At 41.0% G+C, this 21,553-nt stretch overlaps 1 protein-coding gene across 2 annotated transcripts in view; it reads left to right on the top strand.

The window, feature by feature from the left end:
• The window catches only part of MSRA (methionine sulfoxide reductase A), a 232,527-nt gene that overhangs the window by 114,189 nt on the left and 96,785 nt on the right, over window positions 1-21,553 (top strand). For both annotated transcript variants that reach the window (XM_018085547.2, XM_008929058.3), the window contains exon 4: window positions 12,333-12,437. In XM_018085547.2, coding sequence (XP_017941036.1) covers window positions 12,333-12,437 — 105 coding nt within the window. The remainder of the gene's footprint in view (window positions 1-12,332; window positions 12,438-21,553) is intronic.

The following is a 21,553-nucleotide window of genomic DNA, read 5'->3' as shown; positions in this document are numbered from 1 at the left end:
CCAGTGTCCTTAAGAAGATGTTTGGCATCACTAAGTGGGGGTGAGATCCCAGGGATGAGGAGTTCCACTTTCCCTAAGCAGAATTTGCACAACATCTACTGTGATGGCTCCAGCTGTGTGGGGTGAGAATCTTGAGCATCCCAGATGCTGTAAAGGGATTTTTCCCTTTCCAAACTCCTGACAGGGCGTGTGGGCAACTGAACAAAGGAAGTGGGATACCAGGGGGATATCCTGGGATATCTAAAACAGCACTGGTTATTTAGATGTAGGCAACTGTCCTGCCTTGGAGCCAAGTGTCTCCAAATCAAATATCTTCAGCTTGATTTTAGTTAATGGGGAGCAATAAACACACACACACACATAGATTGATCTCATTTTAACATAGGTGGTTAAAACAGTCTCAGTGATTCACTTGCCAAAAGTGCTTTTTTTTTTTTCTTCCTGTTGATGGAAAGATGGTTGTGTGGATGCTGATGGTTATAGAAAAGACATTTGTAATCTGGCTGAATAAATCCCACCTAGATTTGCACAACAACTACCACTATTGCTCCAGCTGTGTGGGGTGAGAGCCCTGAGCATCCCAGATGCTGTAAAGGGATTTCTCCCTTTCCAAACTGCTGATGATACATGTGGGCAGGACATATTGCAGCTGAACAAAAGAGGCCCTTCCCTGCTTTTTTACAGAACTAGAGGAATCAAAATCCAGAGCCCCAAATGCATCCTGGCATCATTTCAGACATTTATCTGAGATGGGACAAGGGGGAATGACTTTAACCTGACAGAGGGCAGAGTTAGATGGGATATTAGGAATAAATTCTTCCTGTGAGGGTGGTGGCCCAGGTTTCCCAGAGGAGCTGTGGCTGCCCCATCCCTGGAAGTGTCCAAGGCCAGGTTGGATGGGTCTTGGAGCAACCTGGGCTAGTGGAAGGTGTCCCTGCCCATGGCAGGGATGTGGGATGAGATGATCTTTAAGGTTATTTCCAATCCCAATCATTCCATGATTCCGTGGCCCAAATCACCTCCTGCTACAGTAGCCTCGGGTGGCACCGGGTGTAGGACAAACAAACCACTTCTTCTCACTGCAGGGACCTTGGTGGGGATGGTGGGGAAAAATAAAGTTGCAGTCACAGAACTGAAGTGAAAATGAGCTCCCAGTTCCATTTTCTGCCCTCAAAGCCATTTAATTATCATATTTTTAGTCCTTTAAATATCTTTTTATCAACCAGCCAACCAATTTTTTCACCTTTTCTGATTTAAACTCCCTGTCCTTGCTCCTTGCAGTCTTTCCCCAAAGGCTAGGACATTCCTGATTTACCACTTTCAGACCTGACTGCAGTTTTTAACACCTCTACTGGGCAAATATTCACACCCCTACCTCAATAATCTTCCAGGAGCATCACTTGAAGAGCAGCAATGGCCAGAATTTATATTGAAAAAGTGAGATTTCTAAAGCTCTTCAAGGGAAGCTTCAGTTTGGCCAGGGCACTGTAAATGACAGTATTAAATATAATTTTAATTAATTTTAAACATTATAATTTTATATAAAATATAAACATTATATAAAACCATAAAATGTATATATCCGGCTGTCCTAGATGTATAAATTGTCAAAATTTAATTGTTTAAGGTCTTCCCCACTATTACAATTCATTTTTGTTCAGGACTTTTGAAACAGGTTGCTTGGACATTTTTGGAGCTTCCTAGAATTCTTTTATTAATGTTGGTGGACTTAGAAGTGTTTGTCAAGTATAAATTAATCCTAGATTTTTATCCCAAATCCCTTTTTTTCAGGAGCCCTCTGACTGTCTGTCTGTCACCAGGAACTTCTCTTTGCAGTTTGATGTCAGCTCGAGGTCTCTGGTGAAACTGGATTGCCTGCACTGCTTTTTTTCATATTTATTTTGGGCAAATCAGCAGGGAAATAATGATCTCAATCGTATTTATTTTTATAATAGGACTGTCAGAGTAGTTTAATAAAAGTTCCAGATGAAAGATAAGCTTCCAGAGTACAAATATAGATATTTATCCCCCCTTTTTTTTGCATTCTCAGGTATTAAGTTTTCTTCTAAGCTCTGTGTTGGTATCCAAGTTCAGAAAGAGTGAAAACTGGCATATATTAGAAATCCAACCTTGTATCCAGACATTTCCTCAAAGGAGTAACCTCTTACTGAATTCCCTCTAGAGAGAAAAGGATGAAACTACAATTTTTGAATTCTAAAGAAAAATATTGGAAATCAGAATATCTTACTCTCATTTCTTCTTTTTTGAATTCCAGATTATTTAATGTTTTCCAACTCTGTAGCTTGCTATTAATAGATGTCCCTAGGTATTATATTTACCTCCATTTACCCCTTTTCAAAGCTGTTCTCAATGTGTGAGATATTCTTCACACTCCTATTATTCTTTGCTTTCCATTATGCCCATTTATTTAAGGAGATACTCTGTGTTGCATAACAGTTGTACAGAGGTTTGCAGCTAAAAGCTGTAAACTTTTAAGCAAAAAATCAATCCTATTTTCTACCAAATCGACATTAAAATAATTCCCTTTATAGATTGAAGCTGGATTACTGAGTCCAGGCATTTTATTTCTGTATATATTGTTTACTTGTCCCTCTAAGCCTTTTCTGGCTGGAGCAGACCCCAAATACTGTTTTAGTTTGGGACATTACAGCCATTTTTGTCAATAAATGAACTCTTAAGACTATTTTCTGGAGATTTGGGTCTTTAGTTAGGCTGTTTGAAGTTCTCCTGGAATGTCCCTTCCTTTCCAACCAAAGGGAATCCTTTGCCTTCTCCAGAACAAGTCACAGTTGAAGCAAACAAGTAAAGTTCAATACTCAGGATATTGAGGCAGGGTTAGATGGGATATTGGGAAGGAATTCTTGGCTGTGAGGGTGGTGAGGGACTGGAATAGAATTCCCAGAGAAGCTGTGGCTGCCCCTGGATCCTTGGAAGTGTCCAAGGCCAGGTTGGACGGGGTTTGGAGCAACCTGGGCTAGTGGAAGATGTCCCTGCCCATGGCAGGGGTTGGAACTGGATGAGCTTTAAGGAACCTTCCAACCCAAACCATTCTGGGGTCCTGTGATTCCGTGGAACTGGATGGTGCTCCTGGCTGGGATGGCTCCAGGCTCAGGTTCTCAGCAGGCAATCCCTGTGGGATGTGGCTCCAGAGAATTCAAGCTAAACACCAAGCTCCAGGGAGACCTTGGAGCCCCTTCCAGTGCCTAAAGGGGCTCCAGGAGAGCTGGAGAGGGGCTTTGGACAATGGCCTGGAGGGACAGGACAAGGAGGAATGGCTTCCCACTGCCAGAGGGCAGGGAGAGATGGGAGATTGAGAAGGAATTGTTCCCTGTGAGGGTGGTGAGGCCCTGGCACAGGTTGCCCAGAGAAGCTGTGACTGCCCCTGGATCCCTGGAAGTGTCCAAGGCCAGGTTGGATGGGGCTTGGAGCAACCTGGGGTAGTGGAAGGTGTTGGGTTGGAACTGGATGAACTTTAAGATCCTTTCCATCCCAAACCACTCAATGATTCCATGATTCCACACATCACATCAGAACTGAAATTTTTATTATCTAAACATGACGTTGTTTCCCTCAGTTCCACACAAAATATTTCTTTTAGGTAAGGGTTTGCATTTGTGTTATAAAAGATCCAAAATGATGTCAGCCCAGGGTTTGTATTTAGAGAAATTTTGTTGCATATATGGAAATTAATTATGAAAAACACAGTGTAATTATGGGTTATGGTCTGAAAAATGGGAATAATGGGATCCAAATTTAGGATGTCCTTTGAAGCCTTTAGGACAAAGGCTTGGTGCTACTGTGACATGGTATTAATTTTTTAGCCTCAGAGTTTTTCCTGCCCATGGATAATGGGATATATTTCCTGGGCAGATCTTTATTTACTATGTTTATCTCTTGTGATAAAAGATGTCAACATCATTAATTTAATTTTTCAAAGGAGCTTTGCAATGAAACAATTTGAGCTGTGAAATTCCCAACTGTGTGAGAGCAGATATCCATGAAACCAGGAGCAGACCAAAGTCCCGACCCAAATCTTGTGTTTTTCCCTTGTATTATTCTATATTCACCTGTTCTAGTGGTCAGATCCACATGGGGTAGATGGAAAAGCCTGGAATTGCATTTCCTTAGTGCCAAGTATAATTGGTTTGTCAGGAAACAGAATTTATTGTGATATAAAAGCTCCATCTGATGTGTAAGTTTAGGGTTAAAGTTGGGATTTTTAAATGAGAACTTTTAAAATGTGGAGTATTTCTGTTCCCAACACTGTAGCTGAAAGATATTAACTCACCTCTAGGAAGAAGATATAAAATTTATAGTTAAAGTCTTCCTCATCAACTGTGATGAAAAGGAGATAATAAAAGAGTCCCAACTCTTTGTACAGATAAGAGTGTTTGGGATAGAAAAGCTTCATTAAAGCCAAGTGAACAAAGGAAAAAAGGGGCAATGCACTCAGATATTCCTGGCATTTGAGGCTGGAAAGGGCTTCCTGCATTATTTAATTGGACATTTTTTATATCACAGGTCATTATGTTTCATCCAGTCACTGTTTTATCAAGGCCTATCACTTTTTCCTTGAAGTTTAGCAGATATTTGATGGAAGTGTCTCTCCCAGATGAAAATCTGCTTTGAAAACATCAGGAAATGAGGAAGTGGTTTATAGGAGGCAGGTTTAGAGGAGCACTGAATGATCCAGTGGTGCAACTGAGCAATAACCACCTTCCATATCCAAAATATGTTTTCCTTTTGAATTTCCATGGTTTCCAACCCTACCATTTGCTCTTGATCTGCCTTTTCATTGCTTCCTCTGAGACCCTTTTTCACTTAGTCATCCTCTTCCCGAGGACCTGCTTGAGTCAAAAACCTTGAGGGTTCCTTTTGGGAAGGATAAATACTTAATATATCAACATATAATCTATCAATATATCATAAATCAATAAACCATATATCAATTTATCATATATCACTAGATAAGCACTTTGTGGCTGGCACTGAAACTGTTTTTGAGGATCTACTTTAGTGCCAAGGTTGATCTCACCAGTGCTATTCCTACACCCTCTTTTTTACTTAGACATCCCAATTCAGTCCCTACTCCCTTTTATTGCAATATTGCAATGAAATTCCGTGTTTATTTGCCTGTCTGCTGCTACTCCTCTCAAAGATTGTTCCCATTCCAGGTATCACTTTTTCCTTTAAGTAGAGATTTACCTGTGCCTGGTTTTTAATCCATTTTAGATTGAATGGCCCCAGCACAGCCAGGAATGGCTTTATAAGCCCATCCCATCAGCCTCATCTGATTTTATCCCCAGATTTTATAAGCTGAGATTTCATATTTCTTTAAAATCACTGATGAAGGACTTGAACAACACCAGGCTTTGGCCCAGTCCCTGCAGAGGACAGATAAAAATGTTGCCATTTGAGCCCTTGTTCCCTTCGGACAAGTTTTATTAGAACTGTCCTTTAGACGATTCTTAATCTGTTTAACACTGTCAATATTGGATAGTGTTAATTTTTTAATCAGTCAGGAAGTAATAAGTCCAATGCATTAATAAAGTCTGTTACATCCCTGCTATTACATCCCACATTTATTACATCCAGACTTGTAATTTCATGGGAGAGTGAAATCGAGTTTGGCCGACAAGACCTAAATTCCACACGACCACGGGGGCTGATGTTAATTATAAGCCCATCTCCAATATTTTTAATTCACTTGAATGAAATTAAATCAAAATATACTTTCTAGGAGCACACTTGACTCACTCCATCTCGGAACAGCAGTGGACCAAACCAGAGTGAGTCAAAAATAATCCCATTTAAAGTTGTTGCAGTGTGGACATTCAGCCTATAGCAAACATGATCCAAGTACAATGAGCAAAGTATTAAAGTTGTACCATCCCTTTTTTCCTGTAGGCTTATACAATTTATTTTGATTTTACTTCTTATATTTTATTTTATATAATTTACTATTTAATTATAATTTATTTTTCCCCTTTCAGTAGCTCTTCAATGTACAGCCATTTAAAAAATAAGACTAGAAGAAGTATAGCAGTGGTCTTGCTTCCAGATATTCTGTTCAGCAAAACCAGTTGATATTCTTTTTATCAAAACCTATTTGCTGCTAAAGAACACACGGGATTTTATGAAACAAACTAAGAATTTTTACAGCTCTACCATCTAAATTTTCAATACTTGGAAATAAAAACCAAGTTCATTTAATGCTTTTGTTTTGCAGATTTTTAGGGGAAAAAATGAATGTTCTTTGTGCAAACTGCCAATCTTCTTTAGTTTAATTTAATTCAACTAGTTTTACTCAAAAAATGAGCATTTCTGTGAAAAAAAATTAACAATAACAGCATGTTGTACCCCATTTTTTACTGTCATCTTTGTTCTCTTACTTTTGTTTCGACAGGGAAAAAAAAAGTGGTTCTAACAGGCACCAGAAATGCAGTTTAAAGCAGTTCTTTGTTTTATCAGGAAATTTCCTTTCTAGATTTTCATTTACTGTGTGATTCAGCTGTCCTCTCCTAAACCAAATAAATAAAATTAAATAACATTTTCTCTTTAGATACGTCCACCACACTGCTGGATGTGCTGCTTTCTGTAGGTTCTGGAAGAGACCTGATTTCCCGTGGTCCGAAAAAAGAAGTTTCTAGAATTGATGGACAATTTTATTTGGATTAAGAACTGCAGGATTGGCTGGCCCACCGTGATAAATTGGCTTCTTGCTGTAGAAGATGGACGTATTTTGATAAAACTGTACAAAAGAGTGGGGATCACACCGTGAGGGTGAAGAATGATATTTTGGAAAGCAGAAATTCACAGTGATCATCTTCTAGTTCAGTGATAACAAAGTCACTAAAGTTGTTTAAAATATAAAGAAGAAGGTAAAAGAATAGTAGTCACATGGCAGTGTCAGTGTTTACCTGGTATATTTTAGAGTCTCTTCTAAAAATCACCCCAAAATTACCCTGGAAACATGAAAAGTGGTCAGGAAATCGCGAGTTGCAGGAGGTGAATGTGTAGGGAGGGGCTGCTCAGGGAACTGGTACATCCTTGTGTCCTTAAAAAGGTAAAAAAGGTTAAACTTTGACTTGATTTTTGGTGGATTTTCTGTCCACTGGGTTCTTTGAATCAAGAATTGTTACTTTTTACAGGTATAAAATATGGGTCTGCTCCAAGGAATTCCCTCAGCTGTGTTAGGCAGGAAGTAAAATAAAATTATTGTAATGGATCCTTCTTAAAAAAACTATTGATTTGTGATTATTTCCATTCTTTTCATCCTCATTGCTTTGAAGGTAAAAAGGTAAAAGTGAAGTAGATCCCCAAGGTGTGGGTTCTCAGTATTTTAGTGTTGAACCCTTTGTTTATTTAACACATAGGAAGGAACTGGGTGTTTTATTAGTGATAACTGTGACATAATAAAAACTACCATGCTGGTTTGGAGAAACAGATGCTCAAAAGACCAACACTTTTTTTTTTAATACTTAACTAGGAACCTTTTTTTGTAATACTTTGCATATTCACCAAGGCTTAGGCTTTAGTTGGCACAAATTGGTTCATCTCCAAAATCATTGAATGCTGAAGATTAGACACTTTTTTCTTTCCATTACACATTGACAACCAGGCACAGGTTGCCCAGAGAAGCTGTGGCTGCNGCGTGCTCAAGTCCTGGCTGGTGTGGTTCTCGTGGCATTGCCTTTAAAGGGAGAAAATAGCAGCCAATGTTCACTTAAAAGCACATTTATTGGGTTGGGATCGCTGTGTTCACAAGGAAACCTGCACAACCAGGTGGCACTTCAGCTGTCTGTCCCAAGCCATGTTGGATGGGCCTTGGAGCAGCCTGGGATAAGTGGAAGGTGTCAGGGGTTGGAATGCTGAGCCCCCCCAGCTCCCTTGGCCCCTCCTGCTGCTCCAGCCCCTTCCCCAGCTCTGTTCCCTTCCCTGGGCACACTCCAGCCCCTCAACCTCCCACTTTTAAAACAATCAAAGCAGAAAACCAAAGACAGCAGACATATTTTTATTCCCTGTGTTTATTTATTTATTTATTTAAAGATCTTTCTGTACAGACAAAGACTACAAGGAAGTCATCCCCTACCTGTTTTTTTCTGAATACTTGACGTGATCTTTAAGGTCCCTTCCAATCAAAGCCCTTCTGTGATTCTGAGATTTACTGGGTTCAGAATTCAAGAGAGCCAAGTCCCTTTTTATTGAAGATGTGAGGCAGGAGGGAGGAGTTTTGGTGGTGCCTGAACTGTAGAATTGAATTCACCTGAGGCAGGACCAGCTAAGGATGAACCCCCCGTGCCGTCAGTGCCGGGGACTCGGAGCTCACAGGTGAGGAGCTCTCCAGCCCTTTGAAGTTGTTCCACTTTGCTGGAAATAATTAAATGCTCACTGGATACAGGCAGTTAAAAAGAATGAGTTCTTTAATCCCTCAGCTTGGGCACTCACCTGGGACATGATTAAGAAGGTGAGAATCTAAATGCTATTAGGAAGGGAAAGGATGGAAAAGCAGCGCCGAGGTGTCACTCAGATGTCTTTTTCTATTGCTCTTTACAGGGACATTTTTGCCAGGGTTTGAATCCCCGCTGAAGGAGCTCTCTGTCTCTAATCCTCTGAGAGAGGTGATGTTTTCTAAGTGGGAAATGGATACAGGATAAACAGACAATCTGCTCTTGGCACACAGCCCTCGGTGTAATAAAGTCTTCCCATCTGCAGGGAGGTTCTGCGACGGCTGAACCCCTTCTAGGGCTGAAGGAGAACCAGAACTGGAAATACCCATAATGGCTCCTATAAATAAAGGGTTTCTATTTGCACAATTAACAGCAAATGAAATTATATTTGGTGGTTTGATAAATTATTTAAAGTAATTCAAACATCGAGGGGTTTTGGGGAGAAGGCTTCTGGAAATGTTCATAGTCGGTAAAACTTTGGCTGTGGAATATTAAAAATCAGCTAATTAAAAGGAGGAGGTGAGCTGAGGACACTAACTGACAATATAAATGGATTATTTCGTGAGAAATTCTGAAACAGGCACTGAGGTGAAGAGCTGAATGTCACTGAGAGAATTCCATCTATCACTGACCATTTTAAATCCTTTCAGCTCTTCAGCTTGATTTCTTGTTAAAGACATGCAGCTTTTTGGAGATATTGTTTCTCTTTGGTTACTTCCTCTCCATTTTATGAACTCTTACATAAAAGGTTTCATTAGAAATATCTCAGTGTATTTTTTTTTACAGCACAGAGGAGTGGTGAGCTGTGTCGATGCCGTGCCTTTTTGGTTCCATAGTGTAAGAAAAGTATGAAACCCAAATGGAAACAGGATGAATCTGTTCTCACAGTCAAACTGAAAGTCTAAAAAGTGAAATGAGAAGATCAACAGGATACAATTTAAGTTCCTTTTTGCCACTTTGGCTGCAGAGGAGTCATATTCAGCACTAGCCATAGAATCACAGAATCACAGAATGGTTTGGTTGGAAGGGACCTTAAAGATCATCCAGTTCCATCCCCTACCATGGCCAGGGACACCTTCCACTAGACCAGGCTGGGAGTGGTTGTTTCCACTTGCTCCTTGGGGTAACCTCATAGGAACTTCTGACTCCTTCCTGTGGGTTGTGTTGCACCTGTGGGAAATGGCTCTTTTCCCTTTCCTGTCCCCTCCTACCATTTTCTCTCTGTCCTTCTTCTAGGAAATGTTGTGGTAAATCTGTCCCACCTGGAGCCTTTTTCATTCTTTTTCCTCATATGTGTACCCAGCTGATTGGTTTTGTTCCCACTAAAATTGTTGGGAAGTAGAAGTGCTTCCCACCAATGACCAAGATTTTTCTTACTACAAATAACCACAGCTAATTCTGAAAGAAAATCCACCAGATTGTGGGAAGGCTTTGAGGAAAATTATAGGGGAACCAGGTAGGACCAGCAGGATTATTTCCTTTCTGTTCCTCTGAGGATGAATATTGATTTGAAATAAGTTCTAACAGTCTGTTACAGCACATCTGAGGATTTTTTTCTCGAGGTCAGGTTGTAGTTCTCAGAGTGACACCATTATTTCCTTATTCTGGGGGAAAAAAAATGCTGATTCTTTGAACTTCTGGATTAGTCAGAGCAGACAGTGTTGACAAGGTGTAATTGCTGCTTCAGTCGAGAGGGAAGGTAATGCCTCTGTTGTTTCAAAGTTCTTTAGGCAATTCTCCTGTGATCTAAAGCTGTTCATCTTTGAAAAGCAATCTGCTCCTGAGTGAGAGGAACCTTTCATAGGCTTCACGTTGGCTTACAAAAAATAAAAATAAAACCAGAAATAAAAATAGAAATAAAAATAAAAATTAAAATATCGAAGTTAGAAGTCACTCCTTAATCTTTTTTTAGTTGTACAATGTTGGTTTGCAAGATCTGGACACACCACTGGCTGGCTGCTCTCCTTCCTTATCTCCAGCAGCAACAAAAGTCCCAACCTGGGCTTCAACGATGGCAAAATTCATTATTTTCACTGATGGTCCATATTAAACCAGGAGATCTGGAATAAATTCCATCCCTGACCTAAGGTCAGTTCTTGCCATGATATGAAAGTCCATTTCACTTTATTATTAAGCCAATTATCTCTGACTTGTATTTTTATTCTGCTAAATGGCTGATCCTTCCTGCTTCCTACCAGCAGGATTTGACTTCAGATAACGAGCTGCTTCCCTGGACTGCAAAAGGCAGAGTGTGAAAGAGGGAATTGGGTCACCCTGTGCCTGGACAGTGCCTGGAGGACAGGATGACATGGCTTTACATGGAATTTGATGTTCTCTTTTAATCTCAGTGAGCTGATCTTGGTTACACTGTGAAGTACATGAGATAGGAACCAATTTGGTTTGATCAAAATCTAGATTACAGATATCCCAGATGTATCTTCTTTTAGTCCTCTGCATTCCAGACTAAATTTGATCCCAGTTTTAAATCCTTTTTATGAGCTAGACCAGCTCTCTGTGCCTCATTTAGGTTTTCTTCATTTCAGGTGCCCATTAGCTGATAAAATGCTGTCACACTTTTCCCCATCATGTCTCTTTAATATATCCAAAGATCCTTTTTATTTTTTCTACTTTTTTTTTTTTTTAAATTTAATTCAAATTTCTCTTGGTACTGAATTGGTGTTTCTACTGAGCCCTCCTCAGATTACTCACAAATTCTGATTTTTGTTGTTTGGTGACAACTCATTCAGGACCCATCACTGGGCCAGAATCACCTGGTTGCTGCCCTGCATGAAATTCAACAATTCTACTGAAGTCAGTTGAGTAAATCTGGAGTTTCTGTTGGTATAAATGAAATAAAAGCCTCCCTGGTGTGATCAAAGAGCTTATTATATCCCCACCAAAAGGCAGATGTGGTTGTCCAGCTTATTTATTTTAGTATTTACTTATTATGATTTCAGTGAACAATAAGATTTTTTTGCCCATTCATGGATATATAATGACAACAGATATGCCTAATTTCTTAAATAATGATAATATATATAAAATAAAAAATGCTTGTGTAGCGCTCAGTGCAAGGGACTTTCACCCTGAGAGGTCTAAACTCACCAATATAACTATTAATTAGAATTGAAGTGAATTATGTAGCCTTCATATTTTCTGAAGGTGGATCTTTCAATAACATTATGAGCCATAAACACGTAAAAAATGAAAAAATTCTGTTCACAGTGTGACTGAAAAATAGGCATAATATTTTTTTATGTGCTGTAACACCTGCTAATCTTCCTTGTCCTTCATCTGCTGTCATAAAGTTTAAAGTTCAGACTCTGACTCTTTTGGCTCTGTTGGCATCAGTGGTTTGGATATTGTGAATTAACTTGAAATTATTTGCGTGACCTTGTGTAAACACACCCTTGAAATTTGCTTTTATAATCAATATTATTGCTGTTATATAGTAATTACGATTATTTTATTATCAATTCCTTTATCCATATCCCCCCAGAAACAAACCCAGTTTCAGAATTTCAAGACAACTTAGACACACACGTTTTTATATTTTAATGCTCTATTTAGAATATTTAAAATATTTTACTAATTTTTGGTTACAAACATATAAAAAGTATTAATTTTTTTCTCCTTTAACTGCTGTAATATCATCTCTCTCTTACCTTATTGCCTCTCTGGATGGTTTATTCACGATGGCCTTGTCCGAACAAGTATAAAATCGTGTGTAAAAAACTTAATAAATGGTGGTAAATCAGAATAATTTTAGGGAAATAGAAAAGGGTTGTGCTTTGTATCTCAGGTAAAAAAACCTGAATGTGCCCTGGTTAATTCTCCCCTGATTTTATTGTGTCTTTGAAGGCAGGACTGGTCACACCGAGGCCGTTCGAGTGGTTTATCAGCCAGAAAACATCAGCTTTGAGCAACTGCTCAAGGTCTTCTGGGAGAATCACGACCCGACACAAGGTAGAGTGATGAGTGAGCCAGTATTTAATTATCTTACTAATTACAGCTGGGATAATTAGTGTTTGAGCTGCATGGAAGAGATGAACCTTGAAATCACACTGGAGCTCAAGAATATGATTGCAGACATTTATTGACAGAGAAAGAGAGGGAGAGAGAGAATGAGAGCACAGAACCTCACAATGCCCCTCCTCCCTTCCAGCTGGCTGGGCTGGGAAAATTCCCACAGAGTGGCTCAGGAGACAATGGAAAATTCTTTTCAACTTTGATTATGACAATTTACGCTGTAATGTCTTTTGTCCCTTAAATTAACGTGTATTTCTTTGCAGATTCAAAACCTCTATTATTTTATTTTATTTCATTTCATTTTATTTAATTTCATTTAATTTCATTTTATTTCATTTCATTTCTACAAGTCATAAAAATTTTGGGGTTTTCTATTCTTCAATGATACTGAATGTACTTTCTGATTGGAAAAAGGGAGCAAAAAGAGGTGAGAGATGGTGTGTGGAGGCATCAGTGGATCATTCCATCTATTTGCCTGATTCAAACCTTTTAATTTAATTTATCTTTCTTGGAAAGGGCTTTGTGGTGACATTTCCCACATCTGTGCAAACAGAAATGGGAAACTGTGTTGAGAAAACATTTTGCCTGTTTATGTAGTTCCAATAAACATCATCCTTTCTACCATTTCCTAGAAATACTGCACACAGTAACTCATTGCACTGTTTTAATAGCTCTCATAATGATGCCACTTGTTACTACATCTGGGAATAAGAAAAAAATGCAGTTGATACCTTCAAAATGTGATGTCATTCCTAGGAAAGAGTAACTCTAAGAGAGATTCAGGGATTGTTGTGGATAAGTGTCTTTCAGTGAGCCCAGAGCACAATGCAGAGATAAAAGTGGTTGTTGAAACTCTTTTTTGTATGAAAAGGGCCTTAATCAGGAGTGTTAAAGCTGTTTTCTCTCTTCAGGGTCAGTAAAATCAGAACATTTTGTGCAGTTCCTGAGTTACCATCTCAGGGATCATATGGAAATACTGCTGGGCATTTGAAGAGGGACAGAGAAAGGGTACAGAGCCCAGAAAACCAGCCTGGTGTTGGGAATAAACACGTTCTACTAGTTGAAGAGACACAGCACTATGTCAGGAGAGGTTCAGGTTGGATCTCAGGAAAAGGTCCTTCTCCCAGAGGGTGGTGGGGCACTGAACAGGCTCCCTAGGAAATGGTCACTTCCCAGGGCTGCCAGAGCTCAGGAAGTGTTTGGACAACGCTCTCAGGGACAGGGTGGGATTGTTGGGGTGTCCTGTGCAGGGCCAGGAGTTGGATTGGATGATCCTTGTGTGTCCCTTCCAACTCAGGATATTCTGTGAACACCACGATCAAGGAACCCTTGCAGGAACCTGACAGTGAGTTGACAACCCGACCCCTGATAAACCAGGACAAGCTCCAGTAGCTGGAAGCCGAAGTTTGAAAAGTTCCACCTCGGAATAAAACAGCTTCACATCTCCCAGTGTAATTAAACGTGGGAGTCTTTTTCCATCACCATCATTTTGAGTCTCTGAGATGAGATAATTTATCATTTTAAAAGAGGTGTTTGGTTCGGGTCAGGAGAAGAAATTCTGTGTCTGTCAAGGGTGGTGGCCCACACTGGTGATTTATGAGCCTCCCTTCCCAACCCCTTCCCTTCTGGCTGGTTCGGGGACATTTGCCTGCACATCCCTGGAGTACTTGCAGGTCTGCATTAAGACAGACCCACCATGGAAGAGGGTTGGAACTGGTCTTTAAGGTCCCTTCCAAACCATTTCTCTGATTCAACATTAACCGTCCTCACTTCATGCTCTTGGGCCTTCCTGGTTTGCTCTGAGGGGTCAGGAAGAGGTTTTCTCCCTTGGTTTTTTTTTTTGATTATTTTTTTCTTTGGATTATCAGAAGCTGACCATCACCAGAGGGTGACTTCTTTATTTCAACCTGGAAAAGGGAAAGGTTTGAGGTGACATAATTGAGGTCTTCCAGTACCTGAAGGGAGCCTACAAGAAATGGGGAGAGAGGCTATTTACAAGGGCCTGGAGTGACAGGAAAAGAGGGAATGGCTCCAAACTGACATAAGATAGGTTTAGATGGCATATTGAGAAGAAATTCTTGGCTGTGAGGGTGGTGAGGCCCTGGCACAGGTTGCCCAGAGGAGCTGTGGCTGCCCCTGGATCCCTGGAAGTGTCCAAGCTGGGTTAGACAGGGCTTGGAGCAACCTGGGCTAGTGGAAGGTGTCCCTGCCCATGGCAGGGAGTTGGAATGGGATGGTCTTTAAGGTCCCTTACAACCCAAACCATTCTGGGATTCTGTGATTCTATGGACTGGTTGTTTTGATACAGCAGAGATTTTGGGATAATTGGTCCACATGTCTTGCTCACGTGTTTGGATTCATCCTGATTGCCAGAGCTGGGAGCTGATGGGCAGGAGTATGAGATTCTTTGCCTTCCAGAGCAGTATGAGGAATGGATTTCTACTGGAATAATTTGGACAACCACCCCCTAACCAGTCACCTGCTGTGTCTGTAGCCTTGGCTTTGGCAGGTTGTGGTTGGGCTCAGCCTGTGACCCACATAGAATAAAGGAGTTCAGGGCTTTGGGCTGACTGGAGTTCACTACCTTGACACAGTGGTGTGTGGATGAAGTGTAATCATTGTGATAACAGGTTAAATCAGTTCACCAGATGATTTTATGGTTCCTTCTGGCTTTAAACCAAAGTAAAATGGTGGCATTATATCTTTGTATTCCCCTTGCACTCTCAATAACTGAGGTTCAAATTAGTCCCAATCTGTGCTATCAGAAGGTTGGGTGCTGGTGGGTGTGATTCACTCTTTGATTTCTGGTAGCTGGGGAAACATCACCTAGTTATCCCAGGCCCAGGGCCATGCTAATGTGGCTGTATTCCCTCTGGGATGTGAGCTCCCATCTTGGTATTCCCTCTGGGATGTGAGCTCCCATTTCTGTCTGACACTGAGCTATGGAGGTACCCATGTCACTCACAACTGTCTCAGGCATCTTTGTGGCACTGCAGTGCTTGGTGTAAACATTCCTAAACCTTAAGTAAGCTTGGAATAGAATTTCCAAGTGGTTCTTCTGTAATAATTTGCCAAAATTGAGAGCATCATGTTACCCCCTGAGATGATGGGAGCGTTCTTGGAAGACTTTGTACAACACAGCCTTGGACAGGTTGCTTTGCCTGTGTATTTTTATGGTTCCTTAATGCTGTGCCAGGGGAAGTTCAGGTTGGACATCAGGAGGAATTTCTTCACTGAAAGGGTGGTCAGGCATTGGAAGGGGCTGCCCAAGGAGGTGGTGGAGTCCCCATCCCTGGAGGTGTCCGAGAAACAACTTGAAGTGCCACTCAGTGCTCAGGGCTGGGTGACAAGGTGGGAATGGGTCAAAAATTGGACTCGATGATCTCTGAGGTCTTTTCCAACCTAAGTGATCCTGTGTTTCTGGTCTCTGTTCAAGAACTTTGCAAAGCTCATCCCATCTCTGCCACCTTTCTTGATTTGAGGAGAACTTAAGCCACGAGGTCCCAGTGCCAAATTTCTTAGTTCTGCAAGACAGAGATGGGATGTTTATCTCCCCTTTCAAATTTGAGCAAAACATCCTTCAGGTGGGATTGTTTCTTTGCCTTGATTTGCATCTCCTCCCTGTTTTTAGCTGCCTGTGGGAAATGTGGTTTTATGTAAAGACAGTGAAAGTGAGTTAACTCTCTGACCTGCAGTATTTTTCTCCTTCCCTGAGGTTCAGCTGTGTGCACACAGTGAGTTTTATTTAGGCAGCCTTATGGGAATGCAGGACTTGGTCTGTCAAAGAGAAGTTTTTTACTAAGTGGATAAATTAGAAAGATTTCTTATTCATAAAGTTCAGCACAGTCTTTGGCTGAATCCAGTATCTCATACAGCCAGTGAATGCTGGACTTCTTGAGTACAGCTCTTACTCCAGAGTATAAGAGCTTTGTCTGTTTTATCTTTTTCCAGAAGCTGGGGTAACACCATTTCATCCCTTCTACCCCCAGCAGAGATAACGCACTTGTATGATTGTTCTGATGTCATTAAACATCAAATATGTACATTCTGTAGCAGATGAGGACCTTTCAAATATCAGCCTGGTTGGTACCAAGTTGCTAAAGAGCACAGACTTGGCAGTCCCATCATTCATTGTTGTAGGAGGGCATTAATATTCAGAAATTCCTGCTTTCCAAGCAGTTGGCCTTTAAGATGAGACTGACATCTCACTGGGATTCGAATTGTCTCTGGGAAGCAGCCTGGCTCTTGTTTCATGAAGCTCTTGAGTGTGAGGATTGTACAGAAGTCAATTGAAAAGCAAGAACCTTTGATCAAGTCAAACAGTCTCTGAGTTGAAAGAGATTCTCCCAGATGAGCATCTCCTAAGCGTGGGGCCCTGATAAAGTCCTCTTGACTATTAATTTAGGCTCTATTTTATAATTCATTAGAATTGGGATCCTGAAAAAGCAACAAACAACCCCGTGACTTCTGCCAAGTGGCATATGGCTGTCATCTCTGCTCAGCCTCTGGTGCTGGGAGCAGCATTCCTTCCCTCTCAGGAATGATCTTATCTACCAGAGGATTGCTCTGTATAGCTCTGTAAGTGCTCTGAGATCGTTGTTTCTTTGTCATTCACACAGAAAAGGAGAATGGTCATGAGAGGCTGAAAATATAGCAAAAAAAGAAATCTTCCGACTAATCACTTTGTGGATAATTTTGTTTTTCTGAAGTTTCTAGATGTGTAGGGCAGAGTCTGTATTGCCTGTTTTTTGCTCTAATGGGGCCAACCTTCAGAACTTTCCAGGTTTTTTGAAGATATAAGCCTGACTCTCCTTAAAATTGCACCCTGGCAATGGTTCTGCTGGGACAGTTTGTGTTGTGCCTCAGGCTTCGTTACAGGATTGCTGTAAACTAATCTTTGACTTCACTGTCAGGGAAAAGGGCAATTTGCTCCTCTTTCCCAGAGCTTTCCACAGGATACAACCTCTGTGCTGACACTGGCAATGCCAAAGTCCTCTGCTCAAGCTCAAAATCAGCCCTGCATGAATGGGAGTGAAATGGGATTTTCAACCAGGATTTAAATCGCCAGGAGCGTGACTGTAAATGGGACCACCCTTCTGGCATCAACCCTGTCCTGCAGTGCACGAGCCAGTTCCAAACCCCACTGTGCTTATGTTCAGGGAGGAACATGTCATATTTGATCTGATCAGAAAGTTTGGCCGCTCTTTGTGAGGTATCAAAAACTATTTCTCCAAACCTTTGGAAAAATCAAACTGATACCAGAGGAGTGTGTTTGCTGTGGTGCCAAGGTGACTCCTGTAAAGCATCTCAGTGTTCATGGTTCTCCTGACCCTGGGTGAAGTTCTTTGTGTGTCAAAAATTTCAACCCACTCCAAGAAGACTTTAAAGAAAGACTCATTGGCTGTTCAGAGGTCAAGCACGCAAAAAACCTTATTTATCTGTAGAGCAACCTGAGTTAGTGGAATGTGTCTCTGCCCATGGCAGGGGGTGGAAAGAGATCTTTCAGGTCCCTTCCAACCCAAACCATTCTGGGATTCTATGAAAACCCATTTGGGAGAAATGAAAAATCCTTTGCCTCCCTTAGCTCTTTTCTTTCCTGAGTACAGCCCAAAACAGGTGCTTGTTTAGGTAGTTCTGCTCCCCACATTCACCAAGAGCACCCAATCCTTCCCAGCCCGTATCTTAGGTACGACTGCAGTCCCCTGTTGTACACAAATCCCACCCTTTTTTCATTCCTTCTGGCTTCCTGTTTGGATTTTTTGAATTAGTGGCAGGAACTGAGAGTAGTTTTTGCTGCCCTTTGACAAAATGGGGTGAAGGGCAAAGCCACCCATGGCCACCCAGGAAACTTCCTTGTGGCCTCACAGGTTCTTTGTGAACGTACAAGACCCAAAGTCACTGTGAGTAATCCCATTCCCCCCCTCCTGTCCTGGAGAAGTCCTTATCTTGCCTGTGTTTGTGCAGGAAATGTAAGCAGCACTGATATTTTTCCAGCAGTTGAGGACCATCTGTCCTACAACAAACTCATCACCTGCCAGATCCGTTCAGAACATCTCTGAGCCCATATGTCTTGTGTATACATGAGAAAGAAAAGATGTACAAGCCTTTTCTCCTCCCTTTGACCTGCCAAACACGCTGGCATTTAGCCTTAGTGCTGAGACAGGAATTCTCCAGATTAATATCTGCTTTTCGTTGTGCTGACCCACTTTAGTTGCAGAGGGTATATTTATTTCTCACCAGTTTTTGAAGGATTGTACTTTTTTTAGGCATTGCATGAGGAATCTATCATCTGCAAATAATTAAAATTAGACACTAGAAATGACATTGTATTGCTAATGAGCAGATGTGTCTACTTATACCAGTGGAAGAACAGCTGTACACATAAAAAACGCTACAGCGACCCTAAAGCAGCATTATGAATTCTGCTACAGGCCTGGAACTTCCTTTAGTGATTAAAGGGGGAAAAAAGAGAATCTCTCCCTGTAAAATATAACCATTTTTTATCTTTTTCCTTTACATTTCTCTCACTTGCTTCCCTTAATAATTTGAATTAAATTTGCAAGTCTCAGATTAAAGCACCTTTGTCGTGGATTTCGAGGGTTATTAAGAGTCTTGATGGTTTCAGCATTATTAAAGGTGTAACAAAAACACAGCAGAAATACAAAATCTATTGTCACCAGGCATATTAAATATATTCAAAACAGAATTACCAACCCCTCAGGGAGCCATTCTTGGTCCAATACTCTTCAATATTTTCATTAATGACTTGGAGGATACAGTGGAGAGGATGCTAATTAAATCAGTGGCAAAGACATTGCTGGGAGGCTCCTGAAGGAAGCAACTAAAACACAGCTCTGTGTTGATAAATGAACAAAAGCCATGGAAGTCGATGTGCTGAGGCACAATAAAGATAAATGTGTCTTGGTTCCTGCAGGTTTGAACGCTCAACTGTGCACTGAGTTGTTTGGTAGGAGATAGTGACTTCTGAGGCAGTGTCTTCTCTTGACTTCAGGTTCTTCTAATTCCTGCTCTTTCCAATGAGATGCCAGTGGTGGGACAGTTGACTGGTGTCAACCCATCCCACCAGCATCCACTTTAGTCCCTTGCCCGTAATCACCTCCAAAATACCTGTAGTAAAGTCAGTAGTAAAGTCTTTGCCCGTGGTGTTTACCCAGTGCTGCACTTTGAGGATGCAGCTTCACTTCTTTCATGAACCAAAATGTCTCGTGTTCTGTTGTTCCCATTCTTTGTGTTTCTCTAGAGCTAAACAAGCATTAAAAATAAATCAGTGTTATTAGACTGCTCTGGGTCCCCAGGAATTTTAGCTGTCGTGACCTAATTTGCACGCTGGACTCTTCTTATCCATGTAAATTGGAATAGACTTTTACTGGCCTATATTTCCAGTTTGGGAGATGTTGTTTTCTCTGCATCTTTTCTAATGAAGGGAATTATTAGGGTGCTTGCTGACAAGGCTGAATTCTTTGCACTGTGAGGTGCTGAATCAATTCTGGCTCAAGGGCAAAATTCCTTCTGGGCTCTGAGTTCTTCTTACCTTTAAACTACTTTTAGGCTGTTTGTTTCATATCTGACAAGGATGTGTCAACCAGTTCCCCAGAACTACTAAAAATTAACTTTATCTTTCAGTATTGTGAAGGTCAGTAATCAAATAGTTCCTTGAGGATGAGAAAATGTTTCCTTGAAGATGAGATGGGGCTTGGAGCAACCTGGGATAGTGGAAGGTGTCCCTGCCCATGGCAGGGGGTTGGAACAAGATGGTCTTTAAAGGTCCTTTCAACCTAAAGCATTCCATGATTCCATGAAGCTGATGTGGTGGGAATAACAGCCTCTAGATTTTCATGTGTGTTTATAGAATTAGAAAAGAGCAACCTCAGAATGTGTTTTCCTGCAGAATTTTTGGATGGACTCTTCCTAATCTTTAGGCAAGGAAAGCAACAAAGTCGAAATAAAGTGATACCAAACATTCTTTTCTTCTTCAGATAACTCACCAGTGAATTTACTGTACTTGGGTCTAGAAATCTGAGGCACTGAAGCGTGGCTTCATTAATCATAGTTTATGGTGATTATTAGTAGGCTTTTAATCTTTGTTTTCGTGTATAATTAGGTACAAGAGGTCAAAGCTGACTCTCTTCTGAACAACAATATTTTCAGTGAATGACTGTTTTTCTCCGCCTGCAATTTTCTCCTGCATATTTATAAGAGCTCAGTTGTCTGTGTTGGGAGAGAGCAGTGTCCCCTGAGCTTATCTGCTGATAAAGGCGAATGACAACACTGTTATTTTTGTTATCACTAATTATTTTTATTGCTATTGCAACAGCACCTGGTGGATCGTAGTAGGTTTAGTTTCACGGTGCTAACACGTGTCTGAATTGAGGCAAGACACCAGTGAACAACTGATAAATGAAGAGAAAAGAGAAGGCACATAAAGAAAACAACACAAATGTGTGTGATTCCATAGCCAAGCCCTGTGCAGCACCAGACCTGAATTGTTGTGTTTCTTAATTATATTTTTTCGCATGATCAGTTGTTTTCCAGCATCACAGCACAGCTAATCCATGGAGAAAATAAAACAGGCAAAGAGGGCCCAAATCAGATGCTGAAACAGAAATGTCTTTTTCCATGTCAGGTCCTCTTGTGCATTATACCAGTTTCCATCTGTGCCATAGAAAATATGGAGCATCTTTGTGCCCTGTGTCGTGTCCTTCAGCCTCCTCCAGACATGTCTGCTCTGTGCACTTACTTGGGTTTGAAGAATGTTAAGATCTTCAGTCAGGTTGGTCTGACCAGTGTAGACTTGTCAGGTGGGATAAGCTGAGCTAAATCCAACTGAATTTAGATGTTTCCATAGGCATGGAGAGTCTCAGCACCCATGGATGTCCGTAGAGATTCAGTCAACACACCTGACTCTCCCCAAAGGAGGCATCTATGTTTGGGCAGCTTTTGGTTGCCCACACCTGGAAGCTGTTCCTGCTGCACCAATAAATATTGATAAAAACCTCACTCCCTTCCCGTGTTCACAGCATCATGGAATAGTC

This window comes from Manacus vitellinus, unplaced genomic scaffold (genome assembly GCF_001715985.3).
Source record: "Manacus vitellinus isolate BGI_N305 unplaced genomic scaffold, ASM171598v3 scaffold_82_pilon, whole genome shotgun sequence".
Classification (NCBI taxonomy): Eukaryota; Metazoa; Chordata; class Aves; order Passeriformes; family Pipridae; genus Manacus; species Manacus vitellinus.
This window is presented reverse-complemented; position numbering and strand designations above follow the sequence as displayed.